This window comes from Neovison vison, chromosome 14, assembly GCF_020171115.1.
Source record: "Neovison vison isolate M4711 chromosome 14, ASM_NN_V1, whole genome shotgun sequence".
NCBI lineage: Eukaryota > Metazoa > Chordata > Mammalia > Carnivora > Mustelidae > Neogale > Neogale vison.
The window spans coordinates 8,278,295-8,300,446 of NC_058104.1; the positions used below are offsets into that span (position 1 = coordinate 8,278,295).

Genomic DNA, 22,152 nt, shown 5'->3' on the forward strand with positions numbered 1-22,152 from the left:
AACATAGTTCTTGGAAGAGACTCTTCTGGAAGGCTGTGATTGTTTTCAGGAGGAGAGGGTCATCAAAACAGCTTGAGACCACACATTTCTCTCCGTTCTTTGTTGTTGTCTGACTTGTATTATTTAATAAACATAGTGATTGAGAGATGGGGAACTCTGAGGCTGGAGCTCTTGGGGTTTGAATCCCAGCTCAGTCCAGGGCTGAGTCTAGACCAATCAGTGACCTTGGGTAAATGAATAAAAGGTACCCCTTTTGCATAGCTGGGCCCACAAGGTTTGGGCCACATTTCAGCACCTGTGTGCCCCTTAGCTGAATGCCAATATACACAAGTTAGCCTGGGCTTTGTCATTATCTCAGGTCAGGTCCCTAAAAGTAGAGCCTGAGGTGGGGGTTCTAGAACAAATGGTCTACTAAGGAAGTGCTCTCAAGAGAAAGGATTGAGGGGAGCTGGGTAGGGCAGGGCATGGAGAGCTCTGAAGTCAAAACTATATTACAGAGTTGATATCACTGTGAAGTAGTCACTGGTATTTTGTACCCCATCAGTGGGTCATAGACTGCCCTCCTGCCCCCAGAAGGCAAGAACTCCTTGGTGAAGTGGATTCAGTTTGGCCAAGGGCAATTCTCCAGAGAAAGGGGCAGTTTGAGCTCATAAGAGTGAATACTGCCAGCAACTGGGGATGAGTATGTTGCCCAGCGACTGGAGTCTGGTACACTCCTCCTCTATAGAGACTTTTACGGGTAACCTGGAGTTAATTAACACCTTCCTGCCTTGGTACTTAGTACCTCAGATTGTGTAAAATAGGGGCAGAATACCGGTGCCTATCTGACATGATGATGAAACCAGATGATGTGTGTGAGGTCTTTGGAAAACATACCATGGAGCATGCAGCGAGCTCATAATCAATGTTGGCCTTTACTTTCGTAGCTGTATTAGCCTCAGTCCTCTAGAGACCATGTTCATTTGGACATTTGGGCTCCATCCCTGTCAAGTCAATGTACAGAAATCAGTGGCTTTCTTATACACTAACAATGAAAATACAGAAAGGGAAATTAGAGAATCAATTCCATTTACTAGAGCACCAAGAACCATAAGATACCTGGGAATAAACCTAAACAAGAGATAAGGAATCTGTACTCGAGGAACTATAGAACACTCATGAAAGAAATTGAAGAAGACACAAAAAGATGGAAGACCATTCCATGCTTTTGGGTCAGAAGAATAAACATTGTTAAAATGTCTCTACTGCCTAGAGCAATCTATACTTTTTTTTCCAATTTATTTATTTTTAGAAAAACATTATTCATTATTTTTTCACCACACCCAGTGCTCCATGCAAGCCGTGCCCTCTATAATACCCACCACCTGGTACCCCAACCTCCCACCCCCCACCACTTCAAACCCCTCAGATTGTTTTTCAGAGTCCATAGTCTCTCATGGTTCACCTCCCCTTCCAATTTACCCAAATTCCCTCCTCCTCTCTAACGCCCCTTGTCCTCCATGCTATTTGTTATGCTCCACAAATAAGTGAAACCATATGATAATTGACTCTCTCTGCTTGACTTATTTCACTCAGCATAATCTCTTCCAGTCCCGTCCATGTTGCTACAAAAGTTGGGTATTCATCCTTTTTGATGGAGGCATAGTGAATTTTGATCGGAATGGCATTAAAAGTATAGATAGGGGAGGTGAACCATGAGAGACTATGGACTCTGAAAAACAATCTGAGGAGTTTGAAGTGGCGGGGGGGCGGGTGGGAGGTTGGGGTACCAGGTGGTGGGTATTATAGAGGGCACGGCTTGCATGGAGCACTGGGTGTGGTGAAAAAATAATGAATAATGTTTTTCTGAAAATAAATAAATTGAAAAAAAAATTAAAAGACATAATAATGAACAACAACAACAAAAAAGCTTCTGCACAGCAAAGGAAACAGTCAAGAAAACAAAGAGGCAACCCACGGAATGGGAGAAGATATTTGCAAAGGACAGTACAGACAAAAGGTTGATATCCAGGATCTATAAAGAACTCCTCAAACTCAACACACACAGAACAGACAATCATGTCAAAAAATGGGCAGAAGATACGAACAGACACTTTTCTAATGAAGACATACAAATGGCTATCAGACACATGAAAAAATGTTCATCATCACTGGCCATCAGGGAGATTCAAATTAAAACCACATTGATTGGGGCGCCTGGGTGGCTCAATGGGTTAAAGCCGCTGCCTTGGGCTCAGGTCATGATCCCAAGGTCCTAGGACTGAGCCCTGCATCGGGCTCTCTGCTCAGCAGGGAGCCTGCTTCCCTTCCTCTTTCTCTGCCTGCCTCTCTGCTTACTTGTGATCTCTGTCTGTCAAATAAATAAATAAAATCTTTAAAAAAAACCACATTGATTGACTTATTTAGAGTTTTCAAGACCGGCAAGGCTTAAAAGACTATTCTTTTTAGTTCCAGATAAATAGGTCATTTATTTGTCAGTTGCATATAATACCCATTACTGATTACATCAAGTACCTTCCTTAATACTCACCACCCAGTGACCCCATCTCTGACCCACCTCCCCTCCAGCAACCCTCAGTTGGTTTCCTATGGTTAAGAGTCTCTAAGCGTTTGTCTCCTCTCCTAATTTTGTCTTATTTTATTTTTCCCTCCCTTCCCCTACAATCCTCTGTTTTGTTTCTTTTTTTTTTTTTTAAAGATTTTATTTAGTCATCAGAGAGAGAGAGGGAGAGAGAGCGAGCACAGGCAGACAGAGTGGCAGGCAGAGGCAGAGGGAGAAGCAGGCTCCCTGCCGAGCAAGGAGCCCGATGTGGGACTCGATCCCAGGACGCTGGGATCATGACCTGAGCCGAAGGCAGCCGCTTAACCAACTGAGCCACCCAGTCCACATATGAATGAAACTGTATGATAATCCCCTTTCTCTGATGGACTTATTTTGCTTAGCATAACACCCTCTAGTTCCATGCAAGCTCAGATGTCCATCAATAGATGAATGGATAAAGAAGTGGTATAGATACACAATGGAATGTTACCCACACACCAAAAGGATGGAATCTTACCATTCCCCTCCTTGATTTCTTTGCATTAATATTTATTTTTTAAAACAATGTGTTCAAATCAAGTGTGTTATTTGTATAATTACTGATAATTTGGCAATTTTGCCCTTAAATGGAAAATGTCACTCTCTTCTCTGGTCCTAGTTCTGCCTAGGAGTCCAACTGAATTTTCTCAAACACTGTGTTGGTAAAGAGAGAATGAGTTGTCCTTACTCCTACTGTTTGGTGCTTTTATAGTTTAAGTTTGCTTGACCCACAAGGCCTTATGCTTATGGATCTGTTTAGAGACAAAGTCTGCCCACTAGGAGAGGAGGACAAGTGGGTTCTCATCCTAGAATTTCTTTAGATCCTACAGAGGTGGGGAAAAGTGAGGTGTGGTTGTCCTGCTCTCTGCCCTGTGTTTACACGGCTAGACAGACACTGCAGGCTCCAATTAGAATCCGGGAAATGAAGTTTCTATTTTTAGTATATGTGCTGCCGAAGCGAGCACGGAAATGAAGTTTCTAAACATTTATGTCCTCAGTAGATCCTCATCCTCACGTGGAAAAAAAAAGCCATTTACACATAATCGATAAGGAAAAAGGTCAATAGTCCACATCCAGTGAACTCTCACCTTTTTAGTTATGTTTCATTTAAAACTTGAACTCATGTCTTCTCCTACTAAAAGAAATGGCATTGCATCATTTGGGGTTACTCTATAACTCGTCCTGTCTCAGCCACCAGTTGAACTGTTTCTGAGTTTGTATTCAGGGAATCTTTCTAAAGGGCCTGTGTGGGTCAGGTATCAGGCTGGGCAAAGTCAACAGATAAACCAAATACCATTACTTTATGGCAGGTTTTGATTTATAACTTGATAGTTGTGTGGTTATTTGTTTAGTGTCTCTCATCCCTTTATAGTGTCAAGTTCATAAGGCAAGGATTTTGACTTTTTAATATTTAGTGCTTGGCCCATGGACTGAATGCAGCAGGTATAGAACCCAAGCAATCCTGAATGACAGTGGGAGAGGAGCCCACCTCCTCCAATGGCAGGAATGTCCACGGACTTGTCACTTGCCTCACCACTGCCACACCAATGTCAAGGCCCAGCCAACAACACTTAAATACCACCTGGTTATCCATAAATGGCAAGATCAAGTTTGGCCTTACAGAAAAGAATGGGAGCTTGACAAATTAGGAACAGACACATAATCTTGCTTTCATTTTTGTAAACTTGAGATCGTGACCTGTGAAATTTGAATGTAATGCACAAATCATTTCAGAACAACACTGGTTCCTCTACCATGAGCAGCTCTCTTGGCTAGTAGAAATCAGGCCCAGCTTCTGGGAAGAGGCACCATATGGGCTCACGACACAGAGGGATGGGACTATTAGACAGCCAGGGCTCATTGCATCACTGACATTCTGACAACCTGTCCATCTACACTGATATCTGAGCCTACGTCTTCCCTGAATGGTAGCTGAGATTCAATTTTGACCAATATCTAGGAAGACTGAGAAAGCAGATGAATCTTTCACTGTTGAGGAGGATGCGTAGTTCCTTTTCTTTGGCTGTACATAGCTATCTATTAGATTCTTCTATCTTCATCCGGAATCATGTATGAGTCTTAGTTATATTTCTGCCCCATGCATTAGAGCAGAGAATGGAAAGTACATGATGCGTATAGTGCAGGACAGAGTAGATGAGAGCCATGGGGTGTTTAGGGTGTTCTTCTGACACACGGTATCTTCCTTCACACCTTCTGTACAACTCTGAGGATGCAAGTTCCCTCATGTCAGGCGTTCCTTTCTGGGGAAGGGTGGGGTGCAAAGCTCAAGCCTCTGTTATCCCCTTGCAGACAAGGCCATTTGCACTGGGTTCGTGCTGGCTGTTTATCAGCCCCCAGCACTAACTAGTCTATCACTGTTGGGATAGATCCATCCAGCTGGGGCAGGTGGTGAGGTGACAAAGGCAGGTGGATGCTCAGATTAGACTTAGTTATGAAATCATCATAACTGAGTATGCATTTTGGACAAGGATAAAGCCACATTAGTTTCCACAGATGCCTGATTTTCAAGTAAAATAAGAAAGGCTTGGTGTTGGTCGCCAGAGTGGCTCAGCTGGTTAAGCGACTGTCTTCAGCTCAGATCATGATCTTGGAGTCTTGCAATTGAGTCCCACATCGGGCTCCATGCTCAGCAGGGAGTCTGCTTCTTCTGCTGACCTCTCTCCTTTAATGCTCTCTCTCTCTCATTCTCTCTTTCTCTCTCAAATAAATAAACAAAATCTTAAAAGGTCTTATTTACTTGAGAGAGAGAGAGAGAGAGAGCGCACTAGAATGGGCAGACAGAGCAGCAGACAGAGGGAGAGAGAGAAGCAGACTCCCTGTTGAGCAGGGAACCTGATGTGGGGTTAAATTCCAGGACCCCAGGACCACAACCTGAGCCAAAGGCAGGTGTTTATCCAGCCGAGTCACTAAGAGCCATTAACTATCTATTTGTAGGTCTCCATTGTCCCCTGGATTCCATAGGTATACCACATAATCCAGTTTCTCAGGCCTTGTAGACAAAGAACATGGGTCACACTTATGATAATGAGCTGGTATAATTTCCAGACTATGTTCTCAGATCTTTCCCATTAGGAATGTCGCCTGGTCACCAAAGACCCACAGGCAAGGACACAGGGAGCCCAGTAATTTCACCTCTACCAACTCAACACCACCAACCTTTCTGGTTGTCCCCGAGCTTATGGTGCTTCGAGGGGAACTAGGTTCATAATGTTGATGAGTACACAGACTGTGCCCTTGAGAAGCTCTCTGTAAGGCTAATAGATGTCCAGGGCCTGGAAGGTAGAAAAGGTAATAATAGAAGTGGGACTGGGGGACAGAAATTTCCCAGAGGATGAAGTGGTTATATCTCTTCAAAGATGCTGAGGAGGAAAGACTCTAACAGAGGGGATTCTATGGAGATGGGTTTAAAGGATGAGGAGGATCCTTGTGGAGGGTGTAAGGGGCATTTCTAGGCACAGAGTACTATATCAGTAAAGAGGTGTAGATCTGTCCATTCTTGTTTGAAGGGTTTCAAGTATTTAGAGGTTCAAGGAGCCATGCTGACAAGGACAGGTTGGAAATCTAAGGACAGTGACTTTTTTAAAATTTATTTGTTTGACAGACAGAGATCACAAGTAGGCAGAGAGGCAGTCAGAGAGAGGAGGAAGCAGGCTCCCTGCTGAGCAGAGAGCCCGATGCGGGGCTCGATTCCAGGACCCTGGGATCATGACCTGGGCCAAAGGCAGAGGCCTTAACTCACTGAGCCACCCAGGCGCCCCCAAGGACAGTGACTTTAATGAGTTTCTGTAACCTTTGAGATAACTGATAACACTGAATTGTTTATTGATTTCCCACAAGGTATGAACTCTCAGAAGGTCAGACTTGGAGTGTCCAGGATGCTTTGTCAGCACTCATGGCTGGGGAGCACCTGTGGGTGGAGCTCAGGTGGCCATGCTACTGGCTGTTGCTCCAGCCCCGCCCCCTTTTCAGTGTATACATCCCAGCCTCACTGAATCACCGCTGGTGAGAGGGGAAGCTCCGCACCCACAAGCCAGCAAGGACTAACACACACTGCTGAACGGAAGCAGAGAGAATTGACAGAGGAAAAGTGGCCATGGACCTGATCCCAAGCTTTTCCATGGAAACCTGGCTTCTCCTGGCTACCAGCCTGGTCCTCCTCTATCTGTGAGTAACTGTCCAGGCTCACTGCCTCTGGAACCCTGGACCTGGGTTGCTAATCGCATCTACCCCATTTTCCTTTTCTGCTTTGAGGATCAAAAGAGTTAACAAAGGGGAAGTTGCTTAAGTGTTGGGCACCTCAAACATGTTAGGAACAGGTAAGGGGTTATTATTGACCTCACCAGATCTGAAGGAGGAGTGGCCCCCTCATCCCAACTCCAATTGCTATAGCCAGGAGGTAGAGTGACATTATTTGCTTCTAGGGATGAGCTTCTGATTGACTAGCAGCTGGGACCTAGACTAATCAATCATAATTCGGCAGAGGCAGAGTAAAATCACCAGGTCTGGTGCTCTGGGGTCCTCAAGCCCTTCCCAAGCTGTGGGGATTCTGGAGGCTGAGGGAGTGGCTGGAGTCTTTGTCTCATTATTTTCACCTTCTCCTCTCTGTTCACTATGGAGAGCATGTAGAAGGACGGGGCCTGTGTCATTTAGGTGGTTCCTGCTCCCCTCCCTCCACTGCCAAGCACGATGTATACAAGGCACCTGTTGCAACTAGACTTACAGGGGGGCTGAAAATGCCTCACCTTCCTCTCACGACTGGGCTCTTCCTTCTTTCCTGCCGTTCTCCTGGCCAGAGCCTCCTCCCCCCATAATATACATAATATATAATATATACATACTATACCCCTAAATGAGCATCTTTAGAGTTGAGAAGACAAGGCAGATTTCTTAATATTTTATTCATCTCACCTTTTCTTTCCAGTCTCTGGGAGGGTTTGAATCAGTATGGAGATTTCTTTACTCATGATATGAAATCTGTCAGTGACCGAGCCCTGAAAGCCAATTTTAAATTGTTTTTACCTTTAAAACCTAATGGATTTTAAATTGTTTTTACCTTTATGTTATACTACAGTAGGAAGAATCAAACCATCTATCAGAGGACTTCCTTTCAGTCGTGGGTTTTCCAGCATCATGGAACAGGTTGGGAAAGGACATAGTTTCACAGCGGGGGTAGAGACAGACTGTTGATGTCACATTTGACCTCCGTCTCAATTTCACATTCTTTAAGTATAGGAAATCATGAGGATATGAACATATAATATGGAAACCTCATTTTCATTTCCTGAGAGAAAGGCTAGGAATGCCAGGTATTGTGGCAACACATATTCTGTGTGATAACATTTGGTGGGGGGTGGAGGGAGAGAGAGAAGACTAGAAGATATATTTGAGCAAATCATAGCTGAGAATTTCCCTGTTCTGGGGAATGAAACAAGCATTCATGTCCTAGAGGAAGAGAGGAACCCCCAAGATCAAGGAGGAAGAGATTCCTTTCATACAGAGGGAGGAACATCAGAATAATGTGAGACTTGTCCACAGAGACCTGGCAAGCCAGAAAGGGATGACAAGACACATTCAGCATACTAAATGAGAAGAACATGCAGCCAAGAATACTTTTTCTGGCTAGGCTGTTATTTCGAATGATGGAAAGCTAAAGAGTTTCCAAGAACAGCAAAAACTGAAAGAATATGTGGCCACTGAGCCATCCCTGCAAGAAATATTCAGAGGGGTTCTATAAAAGGAGAAAGACCCCAAGAGTGATATAAAAGAGAAATTTATGGAGACAATCTATAGACATAAGAACTTCACAGGCAACATGATGACAACAAAATCATGTCTTTCAATAATCACTCAACATGAATGGACTAATGCTCCCATAAAATGGCACAGGGTTGCAGATTGGATAATAAGACAGGACCCATCCATATGCTATCTACGAAAGATGCTAAAAAAGTCTCTACAAAAGAAAGACCCTACAAAAGATTCTAAAGAACCTATAGATACTTCCAGACTGAAGGTGAAGGGATGAAGAACCATCTTTCATTCCAACAGACCTCAAAAGAAAACTGGGGTAGCAATTCTCTGATAAGACAAATTAGATTTTAAGCTAAAGACTGTGGTTAGAGATACAGAAGGACACTATATTGTTCTTAAAGCGTCTATCCAATCAGGAGATCTAACAGCTGTAAATATCTGTGCCTGCAACTTGGGAGCAGCCAACTACATAAGCCAATTGTTAACCAAGGTAAAGAGATATATTGACAATAATATATTAATAGTAGGAGATCTCAGTACTCCATCTCAGCAAGAGGCAGATCATCTAAGCAGAAAATCAACAAAGAAACAAGAGCTTTGAATGACACACTGGACCAGATGGACTTCACAGATATATACAGAGCATTCCACTCTGAAACAACAGAATACTCACTCTTCTCGAGTGCACATGGAACTTTCTCCAGAATAGACCGTATACTGGGTCACAAATCAGGTCTCAACTGATACAAAAAGACTGAGATTTTCCCCTGCATATTCTCAGACCGCAGTACTTTGAAACTGGAACTCCAACACAAGAACAAGTTTGGAAGAAATTAAAACACTGGGAAGCTAAAGACCGCCCTGCTCAAGAATGCTTGGGTCAGTGAAATAAGTCAAGCAGAGAGAGTCAATTATCATATGGTTTCACTTATTTGTGGAGCATAACAAATAGCATGGAGGACAAGGGGCGTTAGAGAGGAGGGAATTTGGGTAAATTGGAAGGGGAGGTGAACCATGAGAGACTATGGACTCTGAAAAACAGTCTGAGGGGTTTGAAGTGGCGGGGGGGTGGGAGGTTGGGGTACCAGGTGGTGGGTATTATAGAGGGCACGGCTTGCATGGAGCACTGGGTGTGGTGAAAAAATAATGAATACTGTTTTTCTGAAAATAAATAAATTGGAAAAAAAAAAAGAATGTTTGGGTCAACAAGGAAATCAAAGAAGAACTTAAACAATTCATGAAAACACTCCAGGCCAAAACCTATGGGATACAGCAAAGGCAGTCCTATGGGGGGAATATATAGATACTCAATCCTCATTCAAAAAACCCCAGAAAAATCCCAAATACAAAAACTATCTTTACATATTAAATAACTGGTGAATCAACAACAAATTCAGCCTGACCCATGCTCAAGGAGGGAAATAATTAAGATTAGCAGAGATCAATGAGATAGAAACCAGACATACAAAAGATTAATTGATATAGTTTAATTTAATTCTATTTAATAATAGGTTTTCTACTGAGAGAAGACTATTTACAGCATGTTCTTTCTGAACAATACAACAGGGTTGTTGGTTCAGCTTTTGTGACTATAAAGGTACACATCTAACCTCAGCCTTCTAGAGTAATATTGGCATTATGAATTTGGTGTACCCATACGTACTTCTGTGGCCTAGATTGTATATTTTTTAAATACATTGACCCAGCAGATTATTTAAACCTCTCTGAACAGGTGTGTGGTGAGACTGTGAGCCATTACTGATGTGAGAAGCATCCAGGTAGGACTCTGGGATGGAGTAGGAGAATATTTCTCTTTCAGAGCAGAACTCTGAGAGATACTCCTTGATCCTGTCCTACAGAAGATTGTTGCGGGATCACAGGATTAGCATCTCATCTGCTAGAGGCCAAGAGAGAGGACCACTATATATACATCACACTGTGTGAGGTCTGACTGGCAGTGGATTTGTCCCTGGATACTGTCACCACCAGGCAAACAATCATGTAGACTTAGAAGACACTGGTATGCCAGGTGTTACTGCCTATAGACAATACCTTCCACATGCCAGTGTAATGTAAAGGCAAGAAACATGAGTGGCTTTATTTTAACTCCCTCATTTGTACCAAAAGCAACATGACTTTACCAAGAAGAGGGAGACTGGAAACCATCAGAAAAATTTACCCAGCCCACCCTCTGCTCCTTCGTATGGAGCCATGTGAGTTTAGACACTAGACCACATCATTCCTTGGGTCACATCACTCACTTGCTTGGCCTCACTTGGGAGTTCATGGAGCATGTCAAATGTTCAGAAACAGGAATTGATAATTGTGGTGGTGAGGCAAGGAAGGAATGGAGGTGGGTTGAGGCCACTCCAGCTTTGGAAGTTGGTGTTCCTGCATCCAGTTGTTCTGGAGGAAGGATCCAAACACCCATCTGTTCCTGGCTGAGGTATCTCTGCTGGTTCCTCAAACCCAGCTCTCTCATGCAATTTTGGGGAATTATTTGATTATATAAGATTTGCTGGATTTGTACAGAGTATATGGAACCTGTAGTGCCTTTAAGGCTAGCCTCCAGAGAAGAGGAGAAAAGGTCTTAATTCTAATCTTGGAATATGTTATTATTACTCATTTTATGTTGCATAACATGATTCTGCTGTCGACTAGAGGTATCTGGACTTTGGAGGGCCCCTTATCAGTCAGCTTAAACACCTACAGGGCTTGTTGAGCCATTTCTTCCTAACATTATTTTGTAGCACACTTTCCTAATTTGCCTCTATGGGTTTAGCTTTGTAGGACTAGCAAGTTATGATTAAAATGGTTTCTGGCAGCTTCTTCCCTCAACCTGTCTTCTTCCTCCACTCTGCCATCTCTCAGCAATACGTAAGTGTAAGTCTTGCAAGGATCCAGAACACTAATTGTGGGATTCCACACATGACCCATGAAAGATGATCGTAGACGAGCCTGCTGTAGGCTGTACAATCCATAATGGGTTTCTGAGACAGCTGATGCACAGAATTAGTAAATGAACTGCTTTGCGAGTGACTATCTTGAAAAAAAAAATAGTGTATCTGTTGATACACTGGTTGAAGGACCAGATGCCATAAGGGGAAGAATGGTTTGGAAACATATTGTTTCCTTGCTGATTCTTTTATATGGTATTATTTAGGGCACCTATAGGTCAGTCCTCTTCTCTGCAGCTCAAGAGAACCAGAGTGCCTGAAAACAGAGACTTGGGTGGAGCTGAAAGCATCTCACTTTTCAATGAGCCCAGTGGAGCCTTGGAAACATTGTATAGAAATGAGAAAACTTGTTCAAGGTGTCTCAATGAAGATAGATTTAAGAAGGACCAGATCTCACACAGTGATAGGTCCTGCAAGGAAGGGAAAACACAAAAGTCTCTGAGAAAACTGCAACACACTTTCATGGTAGGCTCTCACAAACCCTCTACTATTGAGTGGATATAACTAAACAAAATCTCATCTTTGGAACAGAAAGAAATTTTTCTTCTCCCTAGAGAAAGTTATGGAAGAATCATTTACTAAATAGGCATGAGTGAATTTTCTGGAAAAAATCAGCACGAGCCTTGAAGGAGCACTCAAGTGTGGAAACACTTATCAAGTCTTCACTTTAGGATTGGGACCGTGAAGATTTCAGCTGCTCTTACACAATCATCATTATGTTTTGTGGGGCTCGCAGTGGAGGTGGGAAAGGAGATGATGAATCAATATATTTATTGCCATTGGGATCGCTCTTATTCTTGCCTATATGTTTCCTCCTTCCCTTGCCTGCCCAGCTCTGTGTTAGTGACTGGCCAGCCTCAGAGCTTATGGCACCATTCCTGTGACCTGGCTTTCTCTTTCACTTCATAGATATGGGACCTCCACACATGGACTTTTTAAGAAGCTGGGAATTCCTGGGCCAAAACCTCTGCCTTTTGTGGGAACTGCTCTGGCCTACCGCAAGGTGAGTGTTGTTTGAGCTCCCTCTTTTGCATCTTATATTTGCTAATCCTAGCTTAACTCCATAGTGAATACTCTCCTCCTCAGGAGAAGTACTTAGGTTTCAGACTTCGCAGAAGTGGTGTCACAGGCACCACCTAGCATAAGGCCAGGTCTACCCCAGGGCTCTATTCTCTGCTGTTTGGAGCCTCAGGGTTTGCCTCAGTGGGCAGACCAGCTCTCTGGCTGCTTCAACCCAGGGCTTACTGTTCTAGCTTGTGAGCATCAAGAAGAGGCTTTTGTTTCTGGCAGGTGAAGATTCCCAGGAAGGCATCACCATACTTGGTATGAGGAGAAAAGTATCAAGGGGGTCCATGCTAGTGGTCCATTAAACTGTGTATGCTAGAGTCAGACTCTTCTGTTCATTGTACAAGCTCTGGGCCACCTTTTGTTTTGCTGTATACCTCTGGAACTTCATTTTATTGGGCAGCCCAAATTCACCTTTGGGGATGTGCACACACTTGAACCATCTCAAGAATTGCCAACCCCCCGCAGTTATTTCCAAACTCTAACTCCCCCATTGCTAATGGTGACATCTCTGGGGATTTGAGAGGTTGACCCAGAGCTCTCTGCTTTACTTCTCTACTTTCATTGTGGGTACCTTTTCGGTGAGTTGAGCAGAGAGGGAGTTTTGCTGAGGGGAGGTGGTGCTTGTCTATTGACTTTGTATTTTAACATTTGATTGAGGTGTGTGTATGCATGTGCTGTTTTTCACACAAAGGTAGAACCATGCATACAAAATCACTAGAAAAGAGATGCTTTGACAAAATTATTAAGAAATTAATGTACTTAATGGGATGTACTAGCAGAAACACAGACTGATATTGGTGGAGCCATTGTGGCTCATGTAGCTCCTACGCCTCATGTAAGGCCCTGCCCCTGAAGGTTAGGAGATCCTATCAGAGGGTGAGCTGGCAGTCTCATGTGCAGGCTGCTCTCTACTGTGGGGTTCCTTTCCCCCAGACCTGAGGCTTGTTTCTCAGATCCCACTTCTCCCCACTGAGACCCTCAGTGACCAATATCGTCTAATACCTCCCCGGACTTTTTCTCTCTGAAAAAGCAGTAATCCCTTTCCACTTTTCTCAGATCAACTCCTTAGTACCAGCACCCCAAGATCCACATTTCTGGGACCCTGTTTTGCATGATTAGAACATCAAAATCACAGCTGAAACTTAGGGACAGGAAGTTTTATTGTTTTTTCTTAAGTGACAAAACTGAAAACTCCTATCAAGTGTTCTAATTTGTTCTCCACCCTTGTGGAGTGGTGGCCTGGTCCCCCCTTTCTGTGTGGAGCTGGATGAGTGAAAGGTGAAGCTGCCTTATCATTCATTCACTCATCTCTCACTTTCTCACTCAACCAACATGTTTAGAGTTATGTAAATTTGCTAGGTGAAAAGAGGTCACTGGTGTCTTAATTTCCTAAATCCATTGGAATTTCAGTTGGGCTTTGAGATCAATGTACAGGATGCTGACTGGGGGTTCAGAGTGTGCAGGCCACACTGACTTTCCCTCAGCTCTTGTTTTCCCACGTGGCCCTGAGGTAATAATACAGAGGGTTCTGAGATTTAGAGACAACAAATGCACAAGCCAAACATGCCAGAAATACAGAGGTTCTGTAGCCTTGACAGATGGGGTGAGTTGTTCAGTATCTGCAATACTTGGAAGGGATTCAAGAGGGGCTTGAATTTCTCCATTTCAATATCCTCTTGTTTTTTCTCCTTTCCAGTAAGACACCTGTGAATAAGAGCTTCCCTCTCACTACCAGTGAGAGGTAGTAAGCTGCATTTCATGCGGTCTGGGTCATTTTTGTCCCTGTTGGAGGTAGGACTCAGTACATTTAGATTAGTAATATGTTTTGTTTCTTCTTGCAGGGTTTTTCTGTTTTTGACGAGACATGTTTTAGAAAGTATGGAAGAATGTGGGGGTGAGTATTCTGGAAAATTTCATTGGATAGGCTCATTATGATGAAGCCCTCGTGTTGTGAACAGTCTCTATTGAGAGCCCTTTGGGATAAAGCCTGCTGTAGTAAAGCTTCTGGAACCTCTGATTCCTGGGGTCCCATGTGTCACCAGGTGTGCAGGTCTAAGTATGAATTGGGTCTGGAGAGGTATATGGGGTGCTGGGCCACTCACAGCCAGTGTTGTACCCCTCTGTACCTTTTTATCTTCTGTAGTCATGTCTTCAGAAACCAGCAGACTCTGCTGAGTTGCTTTAGCCCATAAGCAATATGGTGGCATAGAAAGAACCCAGATCTCTGGATAACCAGTGGTTCAGCTCCACTGCCCCTTCCCACATTCAGTCCTGGTCAGCTCTGGATGGAGCCAGTCTTATATCATGGACCTTAGTTCTGCCAAAAGTACATGGTTCTCATGGTTGACTGTGGATAAGAACCACATGGGAGAGCTTATTAAAAAGGCAGATTCTTTGTTTCCATCCTCCAGAATGCTGAATCTGGAGGATATGGGGTCTCTCCCAAGAATCTGAATTTAACTAGTAGTGGAAGCAATATTAGGACTGGGTGAGACCATAAATATAAAGCGTTAGCACATATCATCATGGGGGAGGGAAGGAAAAACTGATGGGAAGAAATCAGAGAGCGAACCAAACCATGAGACTTTTGACCCCAGGAAACAAACTGAAGGCTGTGGAAAGGGAGGTGGTTGGGGGGATGGGGTAACTGGATGATGGGCATTAAGGAGGGCAAATGATGTGATGAGCACTGGGTGTTATATGCAACTAATGTATCATTGAACGTTATACCAAAAACTAATGATGTACTATATGTTGGCTAATTGGATTTAAAAAAAAAAAAAGCTATGGTGAAAGACATCTCAAAAAAAAAAAAAAAGGTTACCCTAAAGCACTGTCCCTTGTCCACCCACATGTTTCTGAAGAAACATGATGGGACAAGGGAAATCATCAAAGAAATATGATCAGGCTGCTGGGAGAGCAGACCTAAGTGCCACCTCAGTAACTGCTATCACTGCTTTAACACTAAATGTACCCAACCCCCACTACAACCTTCTGAGTTTTAGAATACTTTTTGGAGATGGGTCATATTTAGTGTAGTGGTCTCATCCATTTTTAGATGTGATCACGAAACCATTTGAAAATCCTCTATGACGTCAAGGAGAGAATAGAGGACTTGCGGAAAATCTTTCAGTTTGTTCTAGTAAATGCAAATGCAGTTTGTTCTAATAAATAGTGGAAACAAAATAAATTTTATTTATTTATGGTATAATTAAGCTTAAGGTAAACCTCATGCTGGTGACAGATTCCCATTAACAGGCCATACTGACAATCAAGTCAGGCTGGATAAGAAGATGTGGTATATATATACAATGGAATACTCTGCAGCCATCAAGAATACCCAGCTTTTGTAGCAACATGGACGGGACTGGAAGAGATTATGCTGAGTGAAATAAGTCAAGCAGAGAGAGTCAATTATCATATGGTTTCACTTATTTGTGGAGTATAACAAATAGCATGGAGGACAAGGGGAGATGGAGAGGAGAAGGGCGTTGAGGGAAATTGGAAGGGGAGGTGAACCATGAGAGACTATGGACTCTGAAAAACAATCTGAGGGCTTTGAAGGGGCGGAGAGGTGGGAAGTTGGGGGAATCAGGTGGTGGGTATTAGAGAGGGCACGGATTGCAAGGAGCACTGGGTGTGGTGCAAAAACAATGAATACTGTTAGGCTGAAAAGAAGTAAAAAAAATAATTAAAACACACACACATACACACACACACACACCCAAATCTTGCTGTTTACAATGACATGGATGGAACTAGAGGGTATTATGCTAAGTGAAATAAGTCAACCAGAGAAAGACAATTCTCATATGACCTCTCTGGTATGAGGAATTTGAGAGGCAGGGTGGGGTCGGCGTTGTGGGGGGAAGGGAGGGAAAAAATGAAACAAAATGGGACCAAGGAGGGAGACAAAGTATAAGAGACTTTTAATCTCAAGAAACAATCAGGGTTGCTGAGGGGTGGGGGCGGGAGGGATAGGGTGGCTGGGTTATGGACATTGGGGAGGGCATGTGCTGTGGTGAGCGTTGTGAATTGTGTAAGACTGATGATTCACCTGAAGCAAATAATACATTAAATGTTATATGTTATTTTTTAAAAAAAAAGGATGGATCACATATAAAGAGTCAGCTTTGTGTGAGACATGTGCAAAAGTGGGCATGGCCTGCTGCTTAAGGATGTCACATGAAGCCCAAGGAATTCACACCTGGGACTCACATATAAGAATAAATATAAATAATAAAAGGAAATATATTCAAAATAAGTTATACTTTTCTGTATTTATTTTTCCTCTTTTCTTTAGTTTGAAAAATTTCTGACTTAATGCTGTCAAGGATCTCTCCCAATATTAAAAATAATACTTCCTTTTGAATGTAACTGGGAAGCATATTTTAGTAAATAGGGCAAAGAAATAATTCCTAATTTAACCATCACTTCTTGAGCATTCCAAGTCTTTTCATTTGCAAAGGCATCTTCCATATATGTGGTCAGTGTATGCACAATTTTCATTTAATATTCTCTCTAATGTCTTTCATGTTTGAAACAGCTTCAAAATTAGAATGTTTAGTTACTGGGTAGATGGATTCTCCATTTTTTTGGTTCCTAGATAATTTACTTACCTTCAGTTATTTACCACCCTCATTTCCTTTTTGTTAATATAGATAAATTATTTTAAATGCTTGACATACTTCTAAAATGTTTACAATAATTTTTTTAATTTTTATTGTTAGTCACCATACAATATGTCATTAGTTGTTGATATAGTGCTCCATGATTCATTGTTTGTGTATAACACCCGGTGCCCATGCAATACTTGCCCCCCTTAATATCCATCACCAGGCCAACTTATCTCCTCCCCTTTCTAAAATCCTGTTTGTTTCTTGGAGTCCACAGACTCTTATGGTTCATCTCCCCCTCCAATTTCCTCCCTTCGTTTTTCCCTCTCTTCTCCTAATGTCCTCCATGTTATTCCTTATGTTCCACAAGTAAGTGAAACCATATGATAATTGCCCTTCTCTGTTTGACTTATTTCACTCAGCATAATCTCCTCCAGTCCCATCCATGTTGATGCAAAAGCTGGGTATTCATCCTATCTGATGGCTGAGTAATATTCCATTGGATATATGGACCACATCTTCTTTATCCATTTGTCTGTTGAAGGGCATCTCTGCTCCTTGCACCATTTGACTATTGTGGGCATTGTTGTTATGAATGTTGGGTTGCATATGGCCCTTCTTTTCACTACATCTGTATCTTTGGGGTATATACCCAGGAGTATAATTGCTGCATCATAGGTAGCTCTATATTCAATTTTTTGAGGAACCTCCACACTGCTTTCCAAAGTGACTGCACCAACTTGCATTCCCACCAACAGTGTAAGAGGGTTCCCCTTTCTCTACATCCTCTTCAGCATTTGTTGTTTCCTTCCTTGTTAATTTTTGCCGTTTTAACTGGTGTGAGTTGGTATCTCAATGAGGTTTTGATTTGAATGTCCCTGATTGTTTAATGATGTTGAACAGTTTTTCTTGTGTCTGTCAGCCATTTGTAAGTCTTTTTTGGTGAAGTTAAAAAAAATTTTTTTCAGAGTCCATAGTCTCTGAAAAACAACCTGAGGGGTTTGAAGTGCCGGGGGGGGTGGGAGGTTGGGGTACCAGGTGGTGGGTATTATAGAGGGCACAGCTTGCATGGAGCACTGGGTGTGGTGAAAAAATAATGAATACTGTTTTTCTGAAAATAAATAAATTGGGAGAAAAAAAAATGAATACTGTTTTTCTGAAAATAAATAAATTGGAAAAAAAACATAACCAAATAAAATCCCTGATTTTTTTTTGCTTTCTTTTTTTTCCCCCAATTTATTTATTTTCAGAAAAACAGTATTTTAATTTTCGTAAAAAAATTTTTTTTTTCAAATAAACAAAATATTTTATTTTTATTGGTAGCTATTTTAACATGACAAACACATACAATGTGATGTTCTCTAAGTCTCAACTAAGTGTAAACCTTACTCTTTTTTTATTGTGTTAGTCACCATACAGTACATCATTAGTTTCTGATGTAGTGTTCTGTGAATCATTGAGTATAACAGCTAGTGCTCCATGCAATCCGTGCCTTCCTTAATACCCATTGCCAGGCTCAACCATTTCCCTACTCCCTCCCTTCTCAATTCCTTAGTTTGTTTCCTGGAGTCCATAGTCTCTCATGGTTTGTCTCCCCCTCCAATTTCCTCACTTCATTTTCCCCTTCCTTCTTCTAATGTCCTCCATGCTATTCCTTGTGTTCCACAAATAAGTGAAACCAGATGATAATTGACTTTCTCTGCTTGACTTATTTCACTTAGCAAAATCTCTTCCAGTCCCATCCATGTTGATGCAAAAGTTGGGTATTCATCCTTTCTGATGGCTGAGAATATTCCATTGTATATATGAACTACATGTTATTTTTTTTATTAACATACAATGTATTATTAGCCCCAGGGGTACAGGTCTGTGAATCGCCAGTTTTACACACTTCACAGCACTCATCCTAGCACATACCTTCCCCAATGTCCATCATCCCACCACCCTCTTCCTACCCCTCTCCCCCAGCAACCCTCAGTTTGTTTTGAGATTAAGAGTCTCTTATGGTTTGTCTCCCTCCCAATCCCATCTTGTTCCATTTATTCTTTTACCACCCCCAAACCCCCCACATTGCATCTCCACTTCCTTATATCAGGGAGATCATATGATAGCTGTCTATCTCTGCTTGACTTATTTCACTAAGCATAATACACGCTAGTTCCATCCATATCGTCACAAATGAACCACATGTTCTTTATCCACTAGTCTGTTAAAGGGCATCTCTGCTCTTTCTACAGTTTGGCTATTGTAGACATTGCTGCTATGAACATACAAAAAATTATGGAGAATGGTCCAGGAAATATACATGTACAAATCTAAACTTAATAATTGTTCTAATGTTTTTTTTCTAACCATGATCTCAGAGAATGGATTAGGTATGATCAGGATAAAAGTCTGCTTCCAATGAAGACATACAGATGACTATCAGACACATGAAAAAATGTTCATCATCACTAGCCATCAGGGAGATTCAAATTAAAACCACATTGAGATACCACCTTACACCAGTTAGAATGGCCAAAATTAGCAAGACAGGAAACAACATGTGTTGGAGAGGATGTGGAAAAAGGGGAACCCTCTTACACTGTTGGTGGGAATGCAAGTTGGTGCAGCCACTTTGGAGAACAGTGTGGAGATTCCTCAAGAAATTAAAAATAGAGCTTCCCTATGATCCTGCCATTGCACTACTGGGTATTTACCCCAAAGATACAGATGTCGTGAAAAGAAGGGCCATCTGTACCCCAGTGTTTATAGCAGCAATGACCATGGTCGCCAAACTGTGGAAAGAACCAGGATGCCCTTCAATGGACGAATGGATAAGGAAGATGTGGTCCATATACACTATGGAGTATTATGCCTCCATCAGAAAGGATGAATACCCAACTTTTGTAGCAACATGGATGGGACTGGAAGAGATTACGCTGAGTGAAATCAGTCAAGCAGAGAGAGTCAATTATCATATGGTTTCACTTATTTGTGGAGCATAAGAAATAACATGGAGGACATGGGGAGATGGAGAGGAGATGGGGGTTGAGGGAAATTGGAAGGAGAGTTGAACCATGAGAGACTATGGATTCTGAAAACCAATCTGAGGGTTTTGAAGGGGCGGGTGGTGGGAGGTAGGGGGAGCCAGGTGGTGGATATTAAGGAGGGCACATATTGCATGGAGCGCTGGGTGTGGCACAAAAACAATGAATTCTGTTATGCTGAAAAGAAACAAAACAAAGGTGAATCATGAGAGACTATGGACTGTGAAAAGCAATCTGAGGGGTTTGAAGTGGCAGGGGGGTGGGTGGTTGGGGTACCAGGTGGTGGGTATTATAGAGGGCACGGATTGCATGGAGCACTGGGTGTGGTGAAAAAATAATGAATACTGTTTTTCTGAAAATAAATAAATTGAAAAAATAAAAAAAAATAAAGGACAATGAAAAATAAATAAATAAAAGTAAAGCTCTTTATATTTAAAAAAAAGGTCTACTTCCAGGCATGACTGCACTGTAGAAACTGTCAGGTTAAGTATAATCAGGTCTGTTTTCCCCACACAGGTTTTATGATGGGCGACAGCCTGTGCTGGCTATCACAGATACGGACATGATCAAGACAGTACTAGTGAAAGAATGTTATTCTGTCTTCACAAACCGGCGGGTAGGCATGGATGTATTTTAAATTTTGCATAGTTAAATATAAAACTTTTATTTTAAAATAAGAATAGATTCACAGGAAGTTGTCACAGAAGGTCCCATGTCATGAAACCTTCAGGCCATTTCCTTTATGGTAATATTCTGCATAACCATAGTACAGTATCCAAGCTGAATTTGACATTGGTTCTAGTCACAGAACTTAGATTTCAACAGTTTTATATGCACTCATATTTGCCATCCTGTTTTTTTTCCATTTTAAAAATTATGTTATGTTAGAGGCACCCACAGAATGGGAGAAGATATTTGCAAATGACATTACAGATAAAGGGCTGGTATCCAAGATCTATAAGAAGTTAGTTGTGGTTTTTAAAATTATTTATGTTTTAAGCTTTTACTAGAGACATATGTAATTCTTACATCACCAGTACAATATCACTGTGTTCTGAACTTAGACATTTGTATTTACCAAAGAGATTTATAATTTCACGTGATTTCATGTTACTAGTCACAGCCCTTTTGTTTTTTCAGCTTGAAGAACTCCTTAATATTTCCTGTAAGGCAGGCTTAGTGGTAATGAATTCTGTCCACCTTTTTTGGTCTGGAAATGTCTTTTTCTCTCTCTCATTTCTGAAAGCCTTGTTTTTCTTGGTAAGGTATTCTTAGTTGGTATTTTTAACAGCATTTCAAATAAATCACCTACTGTCTTCTGCCTTTCATGATTTCCACTGAGGATTCCACTGGTAGTCGCATGGTGTTCTCTTGGCTGTGTTGAACTCCTTTTCTCTTGCTGCTTTCAAGATTTTGGTGGGGTTTAATTTTTGACAGTTTTATTATAATGTCTCTTGGAGATGTCCTTTTCAGATTCAATCTTATTGGGGACTTTAAGCCTCATGACCCAAGATTTCCATACATTTCTCTACATTTGAGAAGTTTTCAGCCATTGTTTCTTTCAGTAAGATTTCTGCCCACTTCTCTCCTTGCCTGCTGGGACTCCCATAATGTGAATGTTGTTTCACTTGATGGTGTCCTGTAAGTCCTGTAGGCTTTTTCCCCAATTCTTTTCATTTTTGTTCCCCACTCTGACTGGATAATTTATTTATTTATTTATTTATTTTTAAAGATTTTTATTTATTTGACAGATCACAAGTAGGCAGAGAGGCAGGCAGAGAGAGAGAGAGAGAGAGAGAGGAGGGGGAGGCAGGCTCCCTGCCAAGCAGAGAGCCCGATGTGAGGCTCGATCCCAGGACACTGGGATCATGACCCAAGCCGAAGGCAGAAGCTTTAACCACTGAGCCACCCAGGCGCCCCTGACTGGATAATTTAAAATAATCCAGGAGGGTATGGTTAGTTCATGCATTTGGGGGCCACACCTTGAGCAACTGCATGATCCTTGGCAACAGGAGCAGAGGAGGGTTCTTTGTGGCTGTGGTAGCTATTGGGGTCTTCAGCAGCACCACCAGATCCAGTGCCTGGAGACTGGGGAAGGACAATAATGGCCAGAGTTGGTGCTATGCACA

General features: G+C 42.1%; 2 protein-coding genes across 2 annotated transcripts in view; both read left to right on the forward strand.

The window, feature by feature from the left end:
• LOC122895359 (cytochrome P450 3A12) overlaps positions 1-12,301 on the forward strand; it is a 57,817-nt gene extending 45,516 nt beyond the window's left edge. Inside the window, exon 14 of the mRNA XM_044232710.1 lies at positions 12,220-12,301. The gene's annotated coding sequence lies outside the window, so the exon portion shown is untranslated. The remainder of the gene's footprint in view (positions 1-12,219) is intronic.
• The window catches only part of LOC122895360 (cytochrome P450 3A12-like), a 48,686-nt gene continuing 33,197 nt past the window's right edge, over positions 6,664-22,152 (forward strand). The window contains exons 1-4 of the mRNA XM_044232711.1: positions 6,664-6,766; positions 12,220-12,313; positions 14,220-14,272; positions 20,540-20,639. Coding sequence (XP_044088646.1) covers positions 6,696-6,766; positions 12,220-12,313; positions 14,220-14,272; positions 20,540-20,639 — 318 coding nt within the window. The 5' untranslated portion in view covers positions 6,664-6,695. The remainder of the gene's footprint in view (positions 6,767-12,219; positions 12,314-14,219; positions 14,273-20,539; positions 20,640-22,152) is intronic.